Here is a 15906-nt window from a genome sequence, read left to right as displayed (position 1 = left end):
CATGTTAAACTGTTATAATCTACTTCATGTTAAACTGTTATAATCTACTTCATGTTAAACTGTTATAATCTACTTCATGTTAAACTGTTATAATCGGTCGTAATCTGATTTGCTTAAGCGCTTATGTAATCCTTTGCAGCCGTTTTTTTTTTTATTTTCGAATTACCCCCGATGCGCTTACATAAGCAGGTTTCCAAATCATCAGCCGTACCAAAGGCCTATATAAGAAGAGCATGTCACATCCCATTCCCTGACTCTTGTAGGGCAACCATGTTCAAGCTCGAAAGTTCAGGTATAGCAGGATCAGTTTATTTGGTTCTCTTTTGCTGTTTACTCCCGGTCACTGTTTATTGTACTCTTAAAAAAGGGTATAAATCGGTATTCACATTATTGTTGATCTATAATCTCATTAGATTAGGTGGCCAAGTATGTGGGGTTCTATTTGGTTATTACGGATTTTCAAATACTGATTGTTTGATTGCTTATATTATTTTGGGTGCTGAAGGTTATTTCAGTCTTATTTTGTCAAGTTTATATACTATAGTTGAGGGACAAAGACTAGTTAAGGGTCGTTCTTGGCTTAAAGATTATGGTCCTCGGGGTGCATTTGACGCTAGTCAAAAGAAAAGATTTGGAATAAGATCGAATAACTGGTACGGATTATATCATTTGATTTTAATTCCGGCAAATGCTTTGCTTATTGCTGGTGCTTCAATGACTTCGGGTCTCAGTATACAAGAGTATTTACAAAACGGTTCTAAATTGCAAACCTCAAAATCTTTGAGATGTGCCGGTCAAGCAATTTTTTTGGCTTTGACCATAGTAATGGTTGTTATTGCTCTTTCTACCTTTTTCATTCAACGAGTCAGATGTTGGACTATGATTACGGTGATTCTTGCTTCTCCATTCTTGATAGTAAGAGGAATTTTCGGGATCCTTTCAATCTATATTGATTCGATGAATTACATGGCCATGTCTAATTATATCCATGGGTTAAGTGAAAAACTAATTGTTTATGAATATGTTTTGGGTACTACAATGGAATTCGCGTCTGCCCTTCTTTTGGTCTCAGCCTTTTTCGACCATTATCAACCTAAAGAATGGGTTTATGACCTGCCAGAGTCTCTTAAATAAAGTTACATCTATTTTTAGTTCGTTTTATTACGTAAAGGCAAAACGATACGGTTAAGGCAGTACATTGTCTTCTTACAGCCGTAAACCAATCCATTTTTAGAGTAGAGTACGATAAGTTTAATATAAATATTGCAAATGAACCTCGATGTAGAGAATATAATTTTAATAGATCAACAAAAATTTAAAGATGGGATTCAAAATTGAAAGTTCTGGTATTGCAGGATCGGTTTTTTTAGCCCTTTATGCTGTTTTATTACCATTTACTATATACTGTTCAGTTAAAAAAGGATTCAAGTCGGTTTTCCTGTTGTTGTTATTATTCAATGTAATCAGATTAGCTGGTCAAATATGTGCATTTTTACTTGGGTATTATGGGATTGAAAATGAAGGCTATTTAGTTGGTTATATTATTTTTAGTGCTGAAGGTTACTTTGTGCTTATTTTAGCTAGTTTGTACACAATTGTTCATGGTCAAATACTAGTTCAAGGAGAATCTTGGATTAAAGATTATGGTCCAAGAGGTAGATATAATCACGAAAATAGAAGATGGTATAGAATTAAAACTCATTGGTATGGAATATATCATCTACTTTTAATTCCGGCAAATGCCTTACTTGTTGCTGGTGGTGCAATAACTTCCGGGTTGGACCTTGAAGACTTTTTACAAAATGTACCAGAAGTTGAAATGTCCAAGTCTTTGAGATGTGCCGGACAAGTGCTTTTTTTGTTATTGACTATTGTCTTGACGGTCATTGCTATCCACACTTATTTCTTCCAAAAAGTTAAATGTTATACTTTAATTGCAGTATTAACTGCTTGTCCCTTATTATTAATAAGAGGGGTTTTCGGGATCCTTTCGATCTATATCGATGATATGAACTATATGGCAATGACCAATTATCTAAATGGGTTCCATTCAACCTTAATCATTTACGAATACATTTTAGGTACTTCAATGGAATTCGTGTCTGCAATTTTCTTAGTATCTGCCTACTTTGATAAGCAACGAGTGCCTGAATTATCAAGGGAAGACCTGTTTGAAACCATATGTAAAAACGAATACTGATCTATTTATAATTCTATTGTTTACCTACTGCAATGCCCTTACAATACCACAATACCTTTCCAATACTTATACGATTTGTAAATATACCATGGGCGAAGTTGCAATGAAATTTGCAATGAAATTTGCAATGCTACCGTTATCATTCGGACAAACCCTTTTTGTTTCTCGCGGCTCGGCGATAATACGGCCGTAACGCTTTACGCAAAGCCAATTCGATTGTTGCAATTGTTCTACGTGTGGAAGACTGGCATGCGGCATTATACAATAACTTTTATTAAACCGAATATAAATGAAGATGAAACCGAATAAGAAAATGAAAAAAACCATTGAATAAATGAGGGTATAAGTGAGTCGTAAATCGTAATGAGGGTATTAGTGAGTCGTAAATCGTAATGAGGGTATTAGTGAGTCGTAATGAGTATAAGTTAATCGTAATGAGTTAATCGTAATGAGTTAATCGTAATGAGTGAATCGTAATGAGTTAATCGTAATGAGTGAATAGAGAATTAGTAGATTGAGAAATTACTGATTTGTATCAGGGTTATAATTAACAGTTGCATCGGATTGGACCAACAACTCAATGGAATAACCTTGAGCTTGATTAGGACAATCAGTATTCCAATAAATAGAATATTCGCCTCTGAAGTTTTCATCAGGACAAGCAACAAAAGTAGATACATTTTGGTAAGTTAATAAAGAATCCTCGATACCAAACCCAGTCAGTCCTTCGACTGGGGTTGGAGCAATGGTTAATTTATTTGATTCATCAACCAATACGTTGACTGGAGAAGGTTGTTCGTCGGTACCATTGGTGGCTCCTGGGATATTCAATACATATCCGTTATTAGCCTTAATTCTACCAAAGAAGGCTTCTTCATCAGCATTCAATTTTAAATCGTCATCATCGTACTTAACTAAATGGTACTGGAATTGAGCACCCTGATGATGGGCAATCAAGGAAAATTGTCCAGAAGAAGGTTGGTACAATCTTGGTAAAATTGGTAATGCATTAACAAGAGATAATAAAAATATTAAGTAAAGCATGTTTTGGTCTTGGGGGTATAAAATAATATAAGCCGATATCTAAAATGGAAAAAGCCTTCTTTATATACTTAATAAGGGGTTTGGTCAGGTGCTAAATATAAATAGGGTCATTTTCTTTAAAAGGAGCAAATTGCCCCAAAAGGGGAGAGTAATTGGTGGTGTACGGGTCTGCAGCAGCAGCTGCAGCAGCAGCTTCTTTCTTTTTGACGTGTTTGGTTGGCGCACAACTACAAGATCGAGTCAATAATGAATAGATTTAATCATGATACATAAAAGTTATACTTATTTAAAGTTGTACTTATTTTTGGGTAATGGCGGTTCTAACAGCCTTGGTTTGTAAGTAGTTATTCAAGACATCTTCACCCATTTCTCTACCCATACCAGAAGCACCGAAACCACCGAAAGGAACCATGTGGTGGAAGTCATTGTAGGTGTTAACCCAAATGGTACCGGCCTTCAATCTTCTAGCAACGTCGACACATTTGTTGACATCTTCAGATTGGATACCAGCAGCCAAACCGTATTCGGAATCGTTGGCCAATCTAACAACTTCATCAACGGTTTTGAATTTAGAAACAGTGATAACTGGACCGAAAATTTCTTCTTTGACAATCTTCATATCTTCTTTGACATCACCGAAAATGGTTGGTTTGATAAAGAAACCTTTTTGAGGTAAACGTTCACCACCAGCTAATAAGGTAGCCCCTTCATCTTGACCGAGTTTAATATAGTGCAAGATCTTGTCCAATTGATTGAGAGAGTTTTGAGCACCTTGTAAAGTATCTTCTTCAAAAGGATTACCAACCTTAACTTTATTTTGAGCGTAATCAGCAAATTTAGCAACAAATTCATCGTAAATACCTTCTTGAACGTATAAACGAGAACCAGCGCAACAAACTTCACCAGAGTTATAGTAAATACCAGCAACGGCACTTTGTAAAGCAGTTTCCAAGTTAGCGTCATCAAAGATAATGTTTGGAGATTTACCACCCAATTCCAAAGTAACTTTTTTCAAAGTAGCGGCACATTTAGCCATAATGGCTTTACCGGTAGCGGTAGAACCAGTAAAGGCAACTTTCTTAATGGTTGGATGTTCAGTAATGGCATTACCGGTAATTTTTCCAAACCCATTGATAACATTAATAACACCAGGAGGTAACACGTTATTTTCTTGAATCAATTTACAAACGTATAAAGCAGATAAAGGAGTAGTTTCCGAAGTTTTCAAAACAACAGTGTTATTAGTAACCAAAGCAGGAGCAACTTTCCAAGTAAACATCAATAATGGGAAATTCCAAGGAATAATTTGACCACAAACTCCCAAAGGTTCTCTTCTAGTATATGAAAAATGAGTGTTACCAGTTTCAATAACTTTACCACCAATTTTATCAGCCCAACCAGCAGAAGATCTGAAAACATTAGCAGATAAAGCAACGTCACCTCTAGCATTTTGCAAAGATTTACCGTTATCCAAAGATTCAATGTGAGCCAAGGTTTCGGCGTGTTCTTCAATCAAATCAGCAATCTTGGTCAAGGCTCTGGTTTTAACAAGTGGATCGGCATCGGACCAACCACCTTCAAAAGCCTTTTTAGCAGCCTGCACCGCAGAGTCAACATCTTCTTCTCTAGCTTCGTAAACATGAGCAATTTCTTCTTCAGTTGCTGGAGAAATAACTTCAAAAGTTTTACGTTGTTTTGGGTAAACAAATTCATTATTTATGAATAACCCAGTTGGTTGATCGTAAGTAGTACCATTTGGCAAGGTAACTGGAATTGATAATGGTAAAGTACTATAGTTACGATGAGTTATAGTAGAACTAGCTGCGAATAATCCGCGACTAGATCTTAAAACGGTAGCTGGTCTTGTTCTAATCATTTTGCTTGATGACTGAAAAATATCCTAATGAACCAAAGGCCAATTCCAAATGTATTTATACTTGCATCTTCCAAGGAGATAGCTCAGCTCATTTCCATATGCTTAATTCCAGTCTGTGGGGATGGGTTATAGTCCCCTCTTTCGATCATTTCTGTGTTATTTAGCAAATATGATGGGCCCCGGGCTTTAGCCGGCGGGCCCCCTCCTTCAACCGCTCAGGAACACCGCGCCCGTACACCAGGCACTGGCTGCTCGGACTTTCGTCGAGGCTCCAACGGCTCTTAAACCCACCCGATTCGATTTGTGGGGGGATCCATTCGGTAATTAAGTTTTTGTATCGCTTTGCCATCTGGTAGCATCGCTTTGCCAACTGTTTGGGTTCTTGTGTGCATCGTTTTGGTCTGACAAATGCTTCGGACTAATGTAAGCCATGGCTTAACACCTCCAACTGGGAGTAATGGAATTGTAAGTCCATGGTTCCACTCGGCGTATGCTCTAAGGATCCCGTGGCACTCCCAGGTCACGTTACCTATTCCATAAATTATGATTATATGATTAGATTATATGATTATATGATTATATGATTATATGATTATGATTATATGATTATATGATTATATGATTATATGATTATATGATTATATGATTATATGATTATATGATTATGATTATATGATTATATGCTTATATGATTATATGATTATATGATTATATGATTATATGATTGTATATACTGTAAGGCTACGTTTTGTAACGGGGTAGTATTGCGGTAGCTCAAACCCTTGTGGTTAGCCTTTGGTTCCGAGAACATATCCGTATAAGCCTACGAAGAGATCTGGAGTAGTTGTATTCTTATAGAAAGAGGAGTACGCATATGTAATTCATGTCATGATACGATTAATCTGGATGCAAATCGACTTGCACTTTCTGTGGTTCGCACAGTTGTAATATATTATCTATTAGTTTTGTTGATATTACTTCGCAAGAAGGTATTTGAGATACAACGCAGAAGAGAATTATGACGTCAATCGTCACTTCAAATATCAATTATACATCAACGTACAAGAAGACAAGAAGATTGCCTCCCGAATTTATTTAATCAAGAACCCATTAAAAGACCGAACAGTTCAATAAGCAAATGGTACCGAGTTTGATAACTGCAAATGGACTTTGCTTGACTGCAAACAGGACCGCGGTGCGCCAACCAGGTTTCGGGGTAGAGTTTTGCCGTTCGCACTACCCTCTCGAAAAGAACCCTTCTTATTGGCCAATCATTGATAAGTAGATGATGATGTGTAGGTAGATGATGATGTATGGGTAGATGATGATGTACAGGTAGATGTATAGGTAGATGTATAGGTAGATGTATAGGTAGATGTATAGGTATATACAGATGTAGGCATACGTAGATGTATTTATATGTATAGGCATATGTATCATATGTATAGGCATGTATAGACAAATATGTATATGAGAGCTACAAATGGGTAATGGTCTAATATATATTAATCAGGCTAACTTATAATTCAACCCCTTTTGGACAGTTTAAAACTTGTTTTAAAGAACCGTAAATGGTGAATTGTAAAGAGGTTAAAGTACCAACCATAATCAATCTGGTTGGTAAACCAGCAAATGAACCACGGAAACCTAATTGACCAGCTAATTGGGCTAATAAACCAACGGTAGATTGACCTGGAGCCTTTTTGGTTTTATTAACTTTAGATAATAAAGTATCAGCAGGTTGAGAAACAATGGCAGCAGCACAACCGGCAATGATACCAGCACCCAAGTTAATACCGGTAACGGCAGAAGTAGATAAATCTTTCTTTGGAGTTGGAACAGCAGCATAAATGGCTTCAGCAGCTCTTTCGTAAACCAAGAATTTAGCAATATTATAAGGAATTTGTTTGAATAAAATTGGAGTGAAACCATTGTAGAAAGAACCTAAACCTTCTTCTTTTAAAATTCTAGAGAAACCACCAACTAAACCATTAGCAAAAGATGGTTGAGAAACCAATCTAATTCTAGTAGCTTCTAATGGACATAAAGCAATATCAGCAACGAATTCAGCCATGGCAGCAGAACCAATGTAAATACTGTTTTTATATTTCTTAGAAGTTTCGTAACCAATTTGTTCAATAAAAGTCTTCTTGAATAATTCGTAACCACCAAATTTGAAAGTACCTTGTAAAGAGTAACCTAAAACAGTTGGTCCTAAACCAGTTAAAAGAGCACCAGCACCTTCGGTGGAAACAATTTGTCTTAAAGATCCAACCATACCTTTATTATAAACAGTTGGTTCTAATTGAATTCTGGTTTTAATAACATCAATTGGAGTCATAGCACCGTGAGTAACACCACAACCAATGGCACCGGCTAAACCAAAAGAAGCATAGTCAGCAACACTATATTGAGGTAAAGCTGGAGTAGCAGCAACAGGAGGAACAGGAGCAGCCATTCTTATATTATGAATATATAATTTAAATGTATTGGGAAAAGAAAGAAGGTATTAGAAATAAACTAAATGATTAAATCAAAAATTTCAGTGTTAAAAATTTTCTATGGCGTGCGCTTTGTCAGATTGCTCAATTTTTTTTTTTGTTTATTGATTTCTAATTGGAAACGTCGAGATGCAATTTACTTCCCGGGAATTTTTCGGGTTTGTTAGCTATATACGGAACCACCCGTACCTCCCGCCCCGGCCGGCTTCGGGTGCTGGCCCTTACCCTCGGAAACTCTCGGCCGACCTTTTGCAACCATCTACTCTTATATATATGTATATTTGTATATTTGTATGTTTGTATGTTTGTATGTTTGTATATTTGTATATTTGTATGTTTGTATGTTTGTATGTTTGTATATTTGTATATTTGTATATTTGTATATTTGTATATCTGTACATCTGTATATTTGTATATCTGTATATTTGTATATCTGTATATCTGTATATCTGTATATTTGTATATCTGTATATCTGTATATCTGTGGTACTTGTAGGGCTAGGTTCTCGAGTTTAGGATTAAGTTGCATATTTGCAAAAATCAGAAAAAATGATACATTTATTATTAATGCTATTACATAGACGAAGTTAGGCATCTAATCCCAACTGCTGTAAGCCATGCTTATTGGATAACGCATTCATGGCAGCCTTTTGGCTGGCAATCTTCTTATTGGTATCGTATGCAACCCCCAAGACTATATCCCCAACCATGATGGTGGTTTGGTAATCGTTACCAACTTTATGGCTACGGTAATTTGGACTGAGATGCTTGGTTCCTAATAATGCATAGAGGTTGTTTTTCGCCAAATGGTCGACGGGGATTCGGGAACTCACATCATTATTCAAGGATGGTAAAGCATACGGTGCTATACTAACTCCGTTATGTAAAGTATTGGTAGGGTTTGGTGGTAACGCTCCATACGGCAACGGTGCTCTCACGTGCAATGGTGGTTGAGCTAATGGTGCCGGCTGCACTGGTAGTTGTACTGGAGCTTCAGTTGGTTCCGGGGTGTTTAATTGGGGTTCGTAGTCGTCCTCGTCTTCTTTTGGCGAGTACGCATCCTCATCTTCTTCAATCGGGGTAACTGGTTGTTGCTGCTGCTGTTGTTGCTGCTGCTGTTGCTGCTGCTGCTGCTGCTGTTGTTGCTGCTTCTTACTTTCATCTCCATATAAATTAGCTAAATTATTCATATTTTTATTTTGAACGGTTTCAGGAGTTTTGAAATTGGCCAAGATATACTCAATCAATTTACTCATCAACTCTTTTGAGTTTAATGTTTCGTAACAAGCTTTATTTTCTGCTTCTTCTCGTTTGGAAGATGTACCCATTCCATAATCCAAATCACCGATTTTCAATTGAACAACAAAGGGATCTTGCTCAATGATATTGAAATCATACTGGATCTTCTTGGTTTGTTGAGCAGCAAAGGTGTTATTGATTTTTTTCAATAAAAAATTGATTTCTGCATATGCTAATTGATTTAAATCTTTTAATGAATGATTGGTTTTACTGATTTGATATAGTTTATTAATGATTGGTTCATATAGTTTTTCTAACCATTGACTGATTTCTTCATTTGTATAATCATTGATTGACAATCCTGCAATGTAGGCACAGAAAACCTTGGAAAATGCATCAATTTTTTCATCAAGATTAGTGTTACTTTCATTGGTTAAAATATTATTATATAATATATCAACCAAATTATAAGCATAGGCTAATTTGGTTAATATGTTTTTGTTAGTTAATTTTTCGGTTAAATAAGTTAAATCATCTTCGTGAATTTCTGGAAATTTTTCATCTAATATATTATAAATTAAATAATTCAATAATTTATTCCCCCTTATTGCTAATTTTGTATTATGACTTGAATTGTACAAGTGATTACCACTTTCAGTTTCCAGTTCTATGAAATCACTTGGTTGTCTATAACTTTTATCAGTTAAAATTAATTTTAATAATTTTGGATCAGTTATTGGTGGTAACACCGGGGGGTAATTACTCAATATTATTGGGGCCTTCTGTTCTTTAGTACTGGCCGGCACATTTATCCCGTTTCTCAACTTATCAGGTAACTTATTAACTATATCCTTTGGTGGATTATAATTTAAAAAATACCCAACGTATCGATCCGACTTACCAGATTTGAAATTTATCCTGGAAAGCGCTAACAATAATGGTAGGTACCCCTTTTCAAATAATGACTTCAACCTAATAGCTATCTTTAATTGTGGTGATATCAATAAACTCTTCGCTTTTTCAATCATTTGTATATCACCATTTTGTTGTTGTTGATTAAGTGTTTCCTCAAAATGATATGCTAGCTGTTTATACTGGTTAATAGTTGGCGCCTTACTTAATATCTGATTAAGCGTGGCCTGCAATTGGGAAACATTACCTTTCACCTGGTGTAATTCATCACACCAGGTTAGTATATCCTTTTGATTTAATGGCATTGGTTCTGCAGTTTACAGGAGAGAAAGAATAGAAAAACAAAAACAAAACTTCACCAATACATGTGCTTCTACTAGTAGTACAAGCACTTGTTGGTCGTCGAGCTAATCAACTTATACTAATTCTTGCCAATTAGTCTTCAAAGTTTAGTACATGCTCAGCATAAACTCAGTTTGAATTAGAAGAAAAAACCAGAAAATCGTGAACCTGATGTTGTCGACCGTCACACGACTTTCTGAGACAAAATTTTTACAGTCAATTTTTCAAAAGGAAGAGATGGACATATAAGTTGCTGTTTATTCGGTATTTCGTTAAGAAAAGGTCCAGGTCGTTATTCAGTTAGCTTGTTGCAAGAAAGGGTGTTTCAACAGTGTATCAACTAGAGGTTTTGCTAGCATATCATTAATTTTTTCCTATTAACTTCATTCTAGATATCATTTACAATGTCTTACTGACATTATTGGCTTATTGACGATTTGGTAATATTATTTGTATTTAAGTATTATCTAACTATCTTTATTATCTGACTATTTGAATATCTGACCCAGAATATCTGACCCAGAATATCTGACTTTTATAACGACTTATAATTTGGCTATACGACTAAACTTTCTTGATGAATGCCTCCAACTATTTTGACGAAGATTACATTCCTGGTACTATCAATGTCTTGAATGCCAATGATGATAGTTCCATTACAACCACTAAACCCATCAAAAGAAGTAAAAATGGCATTATTTTACTTCCCCAACCTTCTGATTCTCCAAATGATCCTCTTAATTGGTCTTTCCTTCGTAAAGCATGGCATTTTGCTCTTGTTTCTTTCTTTACCGGGCTAACTGCAGCCATTTCAAATGATGCTGGTGCTGCTCAAGATTCTTTGAATAAAATTTATGGTATCTCTTATGATGCCATGAACACCGGGGCAGGGGTTCTTTTCATTTTCATTGGTTGGTCCTGTATCTTTTTGGCTCCTGCTTCTTCTCTTTACGGAAGAAAAATTTCCTATCTTGTTTGCTTACTTTGCGGTTGTTGTGGTTCCATTTGGTTTGCAGTTGCTAATAAAACTAGTGATACCATTTATTCTCAAATCTTTGTTGGTATAAGTGAATCAGCTGCTGAAGCTCAAGCTCAGCAGTCTCTTTCAGATATCTTCTTCCAACATCAATTGGGTTCGGTATTGACCGTTTATATCTTAGCTACCTCTGTTGGTTCTTTCTTGGGTCCTTTAATTGCTCATCTTATCTCCCAATCCCAAACTTTCCGTTGGGTTGGTTGGTGGGGGGCCATCATCACTGGTATTTCTCTTATCATTTTTATCTTCACTTGTGAAGAAACGGTCTTCGATAGATCTAGTTATTTCCCGGTTTATGATTCTAATTTAAACGACGATAAACAATCTTTAGATCAACAACAGAATATCGATCAAGATATCGATTTAGAGAAAAAAGATTCTAATAAGGATGCTAACGATAACCCTCAAAATTTGATCACCGTCACTTCAAAAATCGAAAATAACAATAATATTAATAACGAGAAAGCTGAATCAGAACCTTTATGGCCTATTCATAAAAGACTTGCAATCATTACTCCTTCTCCGTACCTTGAAGGATATGGTTTCAAACAATACCTTCAAAGATTTATTGTTTATTTCAAAGTATTCACCTTACCAGCAGTTTGGATCTCAGGTATCTTATGGGGTTTACAAGATGCTTATATGACTTTTTTCCTTACTACTCAAGATACTTTTTTCCCTGAAGATCCTTGGAATTATTCTGAAACCGGTGTTGCAATTATGAATGTTGCTACTTTGGTTGGTGCTGTTTTTGGTTGTTTTATGTCAGGGGTTTTATCCGATAAACATGTCTTGTGGCTTGCCAAACGTAATAACGGTATTTTAGAACCAGAATTTAGACTTTGGTTGCTTTTCATCACCTTGATTGTTTCTCCAGTTGGTCTTTTGCTTTTCGGTATTGGAGCGGAAAAATCTTGGTCGCCTTATGCAATCTATATTGGTTTAGGTTGTATTGGTTTCGGATGGGGGCTGATTGGTGATACTGCCATGTCTTATCTTATGGATGCTTATCCAGATATAGTTATTCAAGGTATGGTGGGTGTTTCTATTATTAATAACACCTTAGCATGTATCTTCACTTTTGTCTGCTCTTTATGGTTAGATAGTGCTGGTACTGCAAATACTTATATTGCATTAGCTGTTATTGATTTTGTTTCAATTGCTTTTATTATACCAACTTTACTTTGGGGTAAAACTTGGAGGAAAAGAACAAGAAAGCTTTACGCTCAATTAGTAGAATTAACTCAAGGTATGGGTTAATTTCATTTAGCATATTTATAGACTATATTTATTTATTTATTTGGTTTTGGCTTTTTAATAGACATTTTTTTGTCCTTTCCCTTTTATTTTTTTTAATTAATCTTGTTAGATGAATATAACTAATTGCTTTAAAATTTTGTATTGTCATTAAATAATTATACAGTAAAAGAGAATTAATAGACTAACTAATCAACATTCATTGAATCTTCAGTAGGTGCTGGGGCTTCCGTAGGTGCTGGGGCTTCAGTGGTTCCATTAACAGGTTCACTGGTTGCTGTTTGATCACCAGTATCTTTCCAATAATTGTCCATTTCGTTATCAAGTTTATTGACTCTAGCCTCTTCTCTTAATTGCTCATCAGACTTACCGGACATATAGGCATTCAATTCATTATCCAATTCTTCTGCTGATTTCTTTTGAGGTTTAGGGGCCCTTCTTGGAGGTCTAACTCTTGGATTACGATCATTTCTACTATTTCTCGGATTTGGACCGGACGATCCACGTGAAGCCCTAGCATACGGATGTGACCTATCAGGAGGAACTATAGCTATACGTTCTGCTAAAGAAGTAGCATTTTCAACAATAAGTATCTTACCCATTGCTTTTCTACCATCAAATTTAGATATAGCTTCCGAATTATTAGAAGCAAAGTTATATTGGAAACAAACATAAGCAATGCTATCTTTCTTAGGATCAAATTTGATGAATTCAACAGGGGCCACCGTTTCAAATAAATTTGATAAATCTTCACCGTTTAATTCTTGATGAATGTTTTTCACTCTTAATATCGGTCTACCAGCAGCAGCTTCTTGAATTTCGAATGGTATTGCGTTGTTTGGCTTGAAAGAATCGTGTCTTCTAACAGGACCTGATCCTCTACCACCTCTGTGATTCTAAACTTGTGTTAGTTTATTTAAATTCGAATTATTAAAAATACACGGTACATACAAATCTTCTTGATCCTCCACCTCTTCTAGGACCACCTCCATTACGTTGAGACGGTCTTCTGGCAGGTTTATTTTCTCCAATTATCTCATCCAAAGACTTTTCCAATATATCAGACATTTTCACTATCGATTACTTAAGTATTATCAAAATTAATAAGGAAACGTAACTATCAGAACTCGAGCTTATTTGAATTTGAGTTTTCTGTTGATTTTTTCAGTCACTCGCACACTACTACAACTACTACTACAACTACTACTACTACAACTACTACTACTACAGCTATACTACAATATATAAACTATGAACGTATCAAGTGTATTGTAAAACAGAAAATAATAGAAATTTAAAAGAAAAAACAGGAAAGAAAGTTACATTAAGAAGAAAAAACACAAATATAACAGTACAAAGCACAGTAGAAAGATTGTAAAAGACAGTTTGAAGAATAGAATACAGATTAGTTTTTCTTTTTGCCAATTGTTTTGAAGTTATCTTGTTCTTCATACTTGATACCGACAAATTTACCTTCAGCGTCGAAAACGTCACTTTTTTTCAAGTAATCCAATTGGTATAATTTGGGCCAATTGACAAATTGGTACCCTTCGGTGTGAATATAAAGCAAGCTTTTAATATTGAAAAGGATGCACCCACTAATAACCAATAAGTTTTTCCAATTTAAGACCGAGCCCCTTGGATACCATAAGATGGCTAAGAAAACCAATAAGGAAGTGCCCATTAGATAAGGTAATAGTTGAATGTAAGGAGGTCTCTTATCAATGAATGGAGTATTGACAGCATCTTGATGTGGTTTAAAGATACCCAAGAATAAATCATAGGAGTCTTGACGGGCACCATCGGTGTAGTTATTTTTATAGTAACGAACGATGGAGTTATTCAAATCATTAAGAGCACCAACTTTAGTTCTCTTACCAGTACGAGTATAATCAGTTTTCAAAGCACCGGTACCCGAGTAAGCAAAGGAAACAGCATCAGCGTTATCCGCCCAGAAACTTTGAAAGAATAGATTGAATTGAGGATCTAAAATTTCCCAAGGAGTCATATTATTTGCAGGTAAATAACCTGTTTTAGATAATTGATTTTGTAAGACCCAACGAGCCAAAGTAGATTGAACGACGTTAGTACGATCCAAGCAATCCATACAGTTAGTTCTAACCACTTTATCTTGTACTGAAAGAATTTGACCATTTTTAATATCATAATGGAAATAATTATCTGAAGTGAAACCCAATTTTACTAAATGATCAATCAATAACTTAACTCTGTCCCATCTCATTTTACTACATTCATGATGGAAATCAAAATAGATATACTTCACTTTTTCATTCAAATGTGGAGGAAGATTTTCAACGGCACTTTCATAACCTTCCTTCACTGGTAATTCATAACCCTTTTGGTTGACTAAGTTCACAAGATAATTATCACCATATAAATCAACTTGTTCTTCAAAATGTTTAGCAGTGGCATCTAAAGCTGGTTGGGATGAGATAACCAAATTAGGCTTATACTTCAAATTATTGATTTCAGCCCAATAAACAGGAACCGAACCTCTTGTTTGTAAAAATGAAAAAAGTTGACCATCATTCGAAGTGAAAACTTGCTCGGTTTCATTGAAATTGGCAACGTTACCTTCCAAGTCGATCCCACGACGGAAATACCTGGTTCCGGCTCTTTTATTAGACCTACGGGTTATTAAAGCAAATTCTAATGATTGACTACCTTTGAAAATAGTACTGTGAGATTTGAAATAACCATAAATAACCGGAGTGACAAAATCAGTAGCTTGATTACTCAATAACTCTTCAGAAATATAATAATTCCACCAAAATCTTTTATCGTAGGTTAAAGGAGAGTCCTGATTTGAATTAACGTATTGTTTTTGTAATGAATTGGTTAAATCATAAGAGTTGTCAACAGAAAAATACAAGGTAGCATTGGTCAAATGCTGACTAAGTAAATCCAAATAGTGGTTTTCCTCTGAGCTCTTCTTCGAAATAGAATCATTATTCAAGGGTAATATTCTAAATGATTCAACTTTAGCAATCTTCTTACCAGTAATAGACCCACTAATAGAATGTTTATCAACAACTATAACATACTTGTTAATCTTCAACTTAATCACCCCAAGAATACAGGAAATAGCCGCAGTCGAGCTACCTATATTGGTTTTAGCATAAATCGTTGGCAATGAATCCGAAACTTCAATCCCAGTATTACCATTCAAGAAAAGATACTTTTTAGCAATGGAATTATGGAAAATGTGAGTCCCGTCGGACGCAATTGAATGTGATAACACCATTCTTCTACTCAATTACTTTATCTAGTCTATTCTCCCAAAACAACTAGTGAGTTTAACTAGTTTTTATACGATTCTTGTGATGAAGACAAATGTTCGCAAATCTCTGCTTTCACGTGTAAAGTTTTCGTTTCCGATTAGTATATCCACAGCCGAAAAGTGAATTCTTGACAGTGCTTTGTTCCGTCTATATATCTATAGAAACCTTACCACTGAATCAAGTTGATGTATTGACGA

General features: G+C 35.4%; 10 protein-coding genes across 10 annotated transcripts; 2 read left to right on the top strand and 8 right to left on the bottom strand.

Annotated features, from left to right (window-relative positions):
- Positions 1 to 270: 270 nt before the first annotated feature.
- On the top strand, positions 271 to 2200 carry HYPBUDRAFT_158024 (uncharacterized protein; the record flags this gene model as incomplete). The annotated part of the gene is made up of 2 exons (XM_020222337.1): positions 271 to 992; positions 1972 to 2200. 2 exons carry the CDS (start codon positions 271 to 273, stop codon positions 2198 to 2200), a joined length of 951 nt encoding a protein of 316 aa, XP_020075050.1.
- Positions 2201 to 2233: 33 nt separating this feature from the next.
- On the bottom strand, positions 2234 to 2625 carry HYPBUDRAFT_220279 (uncharacterized protein). The gene has a single exon (XM_020223099.1). The coding sequence runs from the start codon at positions 2525 to 2527 to the stop codon at positions 2267 to 2269; it is 261 nt and encodes an 86-aa protein (XP_020075049.1). The 5' UTR covers positions 2528 to 2625; the 3' UTR covers positions 2234 to 2266.
- Positions 2626 to 2722: 97 nt separating this feature from the next.
- HYPBUDRAFT_112610 (uncharacterized protein) lies at positions 2723 to 3244 on the bottom strand (the record flags this gene model as incomplete). The annotated part of the gene is made up of 1 exon (XM_020218915.1): positions 2723 to 3244. One exon carries the CDS (start codon positions 3242 to 3244, stop codon positions 2723 to 2725), a length of 522 nt encoding a protein of 173 aa, XP_020075048.1.
- A 298-nt stretch (positions 3245 to 3542) lies between these two features.
- On the bottom strand, positions 3543 to 5120 carry ALD5 (aldehyde dehydrogenase (NAD(P)(+)); the record flags this gene model as incomplete). The annotated part of the gene is made up of 1 exon (XM_020218848.1): positions 3543 to 5120. One exon carries the CDS (start codon positions 5118 to 5120, stop codon positions 3543 to 3545), a length of 1578 nt encoding a protein of 525 aa, XP_020075047.1.
- Positions 5121 to 6082: 962 nt separating this feature from the next.
- Positions 6083 to 6562, bottom strand: HYPBUDRAFT_153549 (uncharacterized protein). The gene has a single exon (XM_020221606.1). It carries the CDS (start codon positions 6549 to 6551, stop codon positions 6381 to 6383), a length of 171 nt encoding a protein of 56 aa, XP_020075046.1. The 5' UTR covers positions 6552 to 6562; the 3' UTR covers positions 6083 to 6380.
- A 77-nt stretch (positions 6563 to 6639) lies between these two features.
- MIR1 (Mir1p) lies at positions 6640 to 7578 on the bottom strand (the record flags this gene model as incomplete). The annotated part of the gene is made up of 1 exon (XM_020219807.1): positions 6640 to 7578. One exon carries the CDS (start codon positions 7576 to 7578, stop codon positions 6640 to 6642), a length of 939 nt encoding a protein of 312 aa, XP_020075045.1.
- A 535-nt stretch (positions 7579 to 8113) lies between these two features.
- CDL1 (Cdl1p) lies at positions 8114 to 10181 on the bottom strand. Its single transcript, XM_020222587.1, has one exon. It carries the CDS (start codon positions 10075 to 10077, stop codon positions 8209 to 8211), a length of 1869 nt encoding a protein of 622 aa, XP_020075044.1. The 5' UTR covers positions 10078 to 10181; the 3' UTR covers positions 8114 to 8208.
- A 417-nt stretch (positions 10182 to 10598) lies between these two features.
- Positions 10599 to 12410, top strand: HYPBUDRAFT_142026 (uncharacterized protein; the record flags this gene model as incomplete). The annotated part of the gene is made up of 1 exon (XM_020219806.1): positions 10599 to 12410. The coding sequence occupies exon 1, from the start codon at positions 10692 to 10694 to the stop codon at positions 12408 to 12410; it is 1719 nt and encodes a 572-aa protein (XP_020075043.1). The 5' UTR covers positions 10599 to 10691.
- Positions 12411 to 12595: 185 nt separating this feature from the next.
- HYPBUDRAFT_149761 (uncharacterized protein) lies at positions 12596 to 13475 on the bottom strand (the record flags this gene model as incomplete). The annotated part of the gene is made up of 2 exons (XM_020220229.1): positions 12596 to 13303; positions 13359 to 13475. The coding sequence occupies 2 exons, from the start codon at positions 13473 to 13475 to the stop codon at positions 12596 to 12598; spliced, it is 825 nt and encodes a 274-aa protein (XP_020075042.1).
- Positions 13476 to 13735: 260 nt separating this feature from the next.
- On the bottom strand, positions 13736 to 15872 carry SAC1 (phosphatidylinositol-3-phosphatase). The gene has a single exon (XM_020221605.1). The coding sequence runs from the start codon at positions 15670 to 15672 to the stop codon at positions 13813 to 13815; it is 1860 nt and encodes a 619-aa protein (XP_020075041.1). The 5' UTR covers positions 15673 to 15872; the 3' UTR covers positions 13736 to 13812.
- Positions 15873 to 15906: the final 34 nt, after the last annotated feature.

The sequence above is a fragment of the Hyphopichia burtonii genome (assembly GCF_001661395.1).
Source record: "Hyphopichia burtonii NRRL Y-1933 unplaced genomic scaffold HYPBUscaffold_6, whole genome shotgun sequence".
NCBI classification, from domain to species: domain Eukaryota; kingdom Fungi; phylum Ascomycota; class Pichiomycetes; order Serinales; family Debaryomycetaceae; genus Hyphopichia; species Hyphopichia burtonii.
The sequence above is the reverse complement of the archived record's forward strand: the minus strand, read 5'-3'. Positions and strand labels throughout refer to the sequence as shown.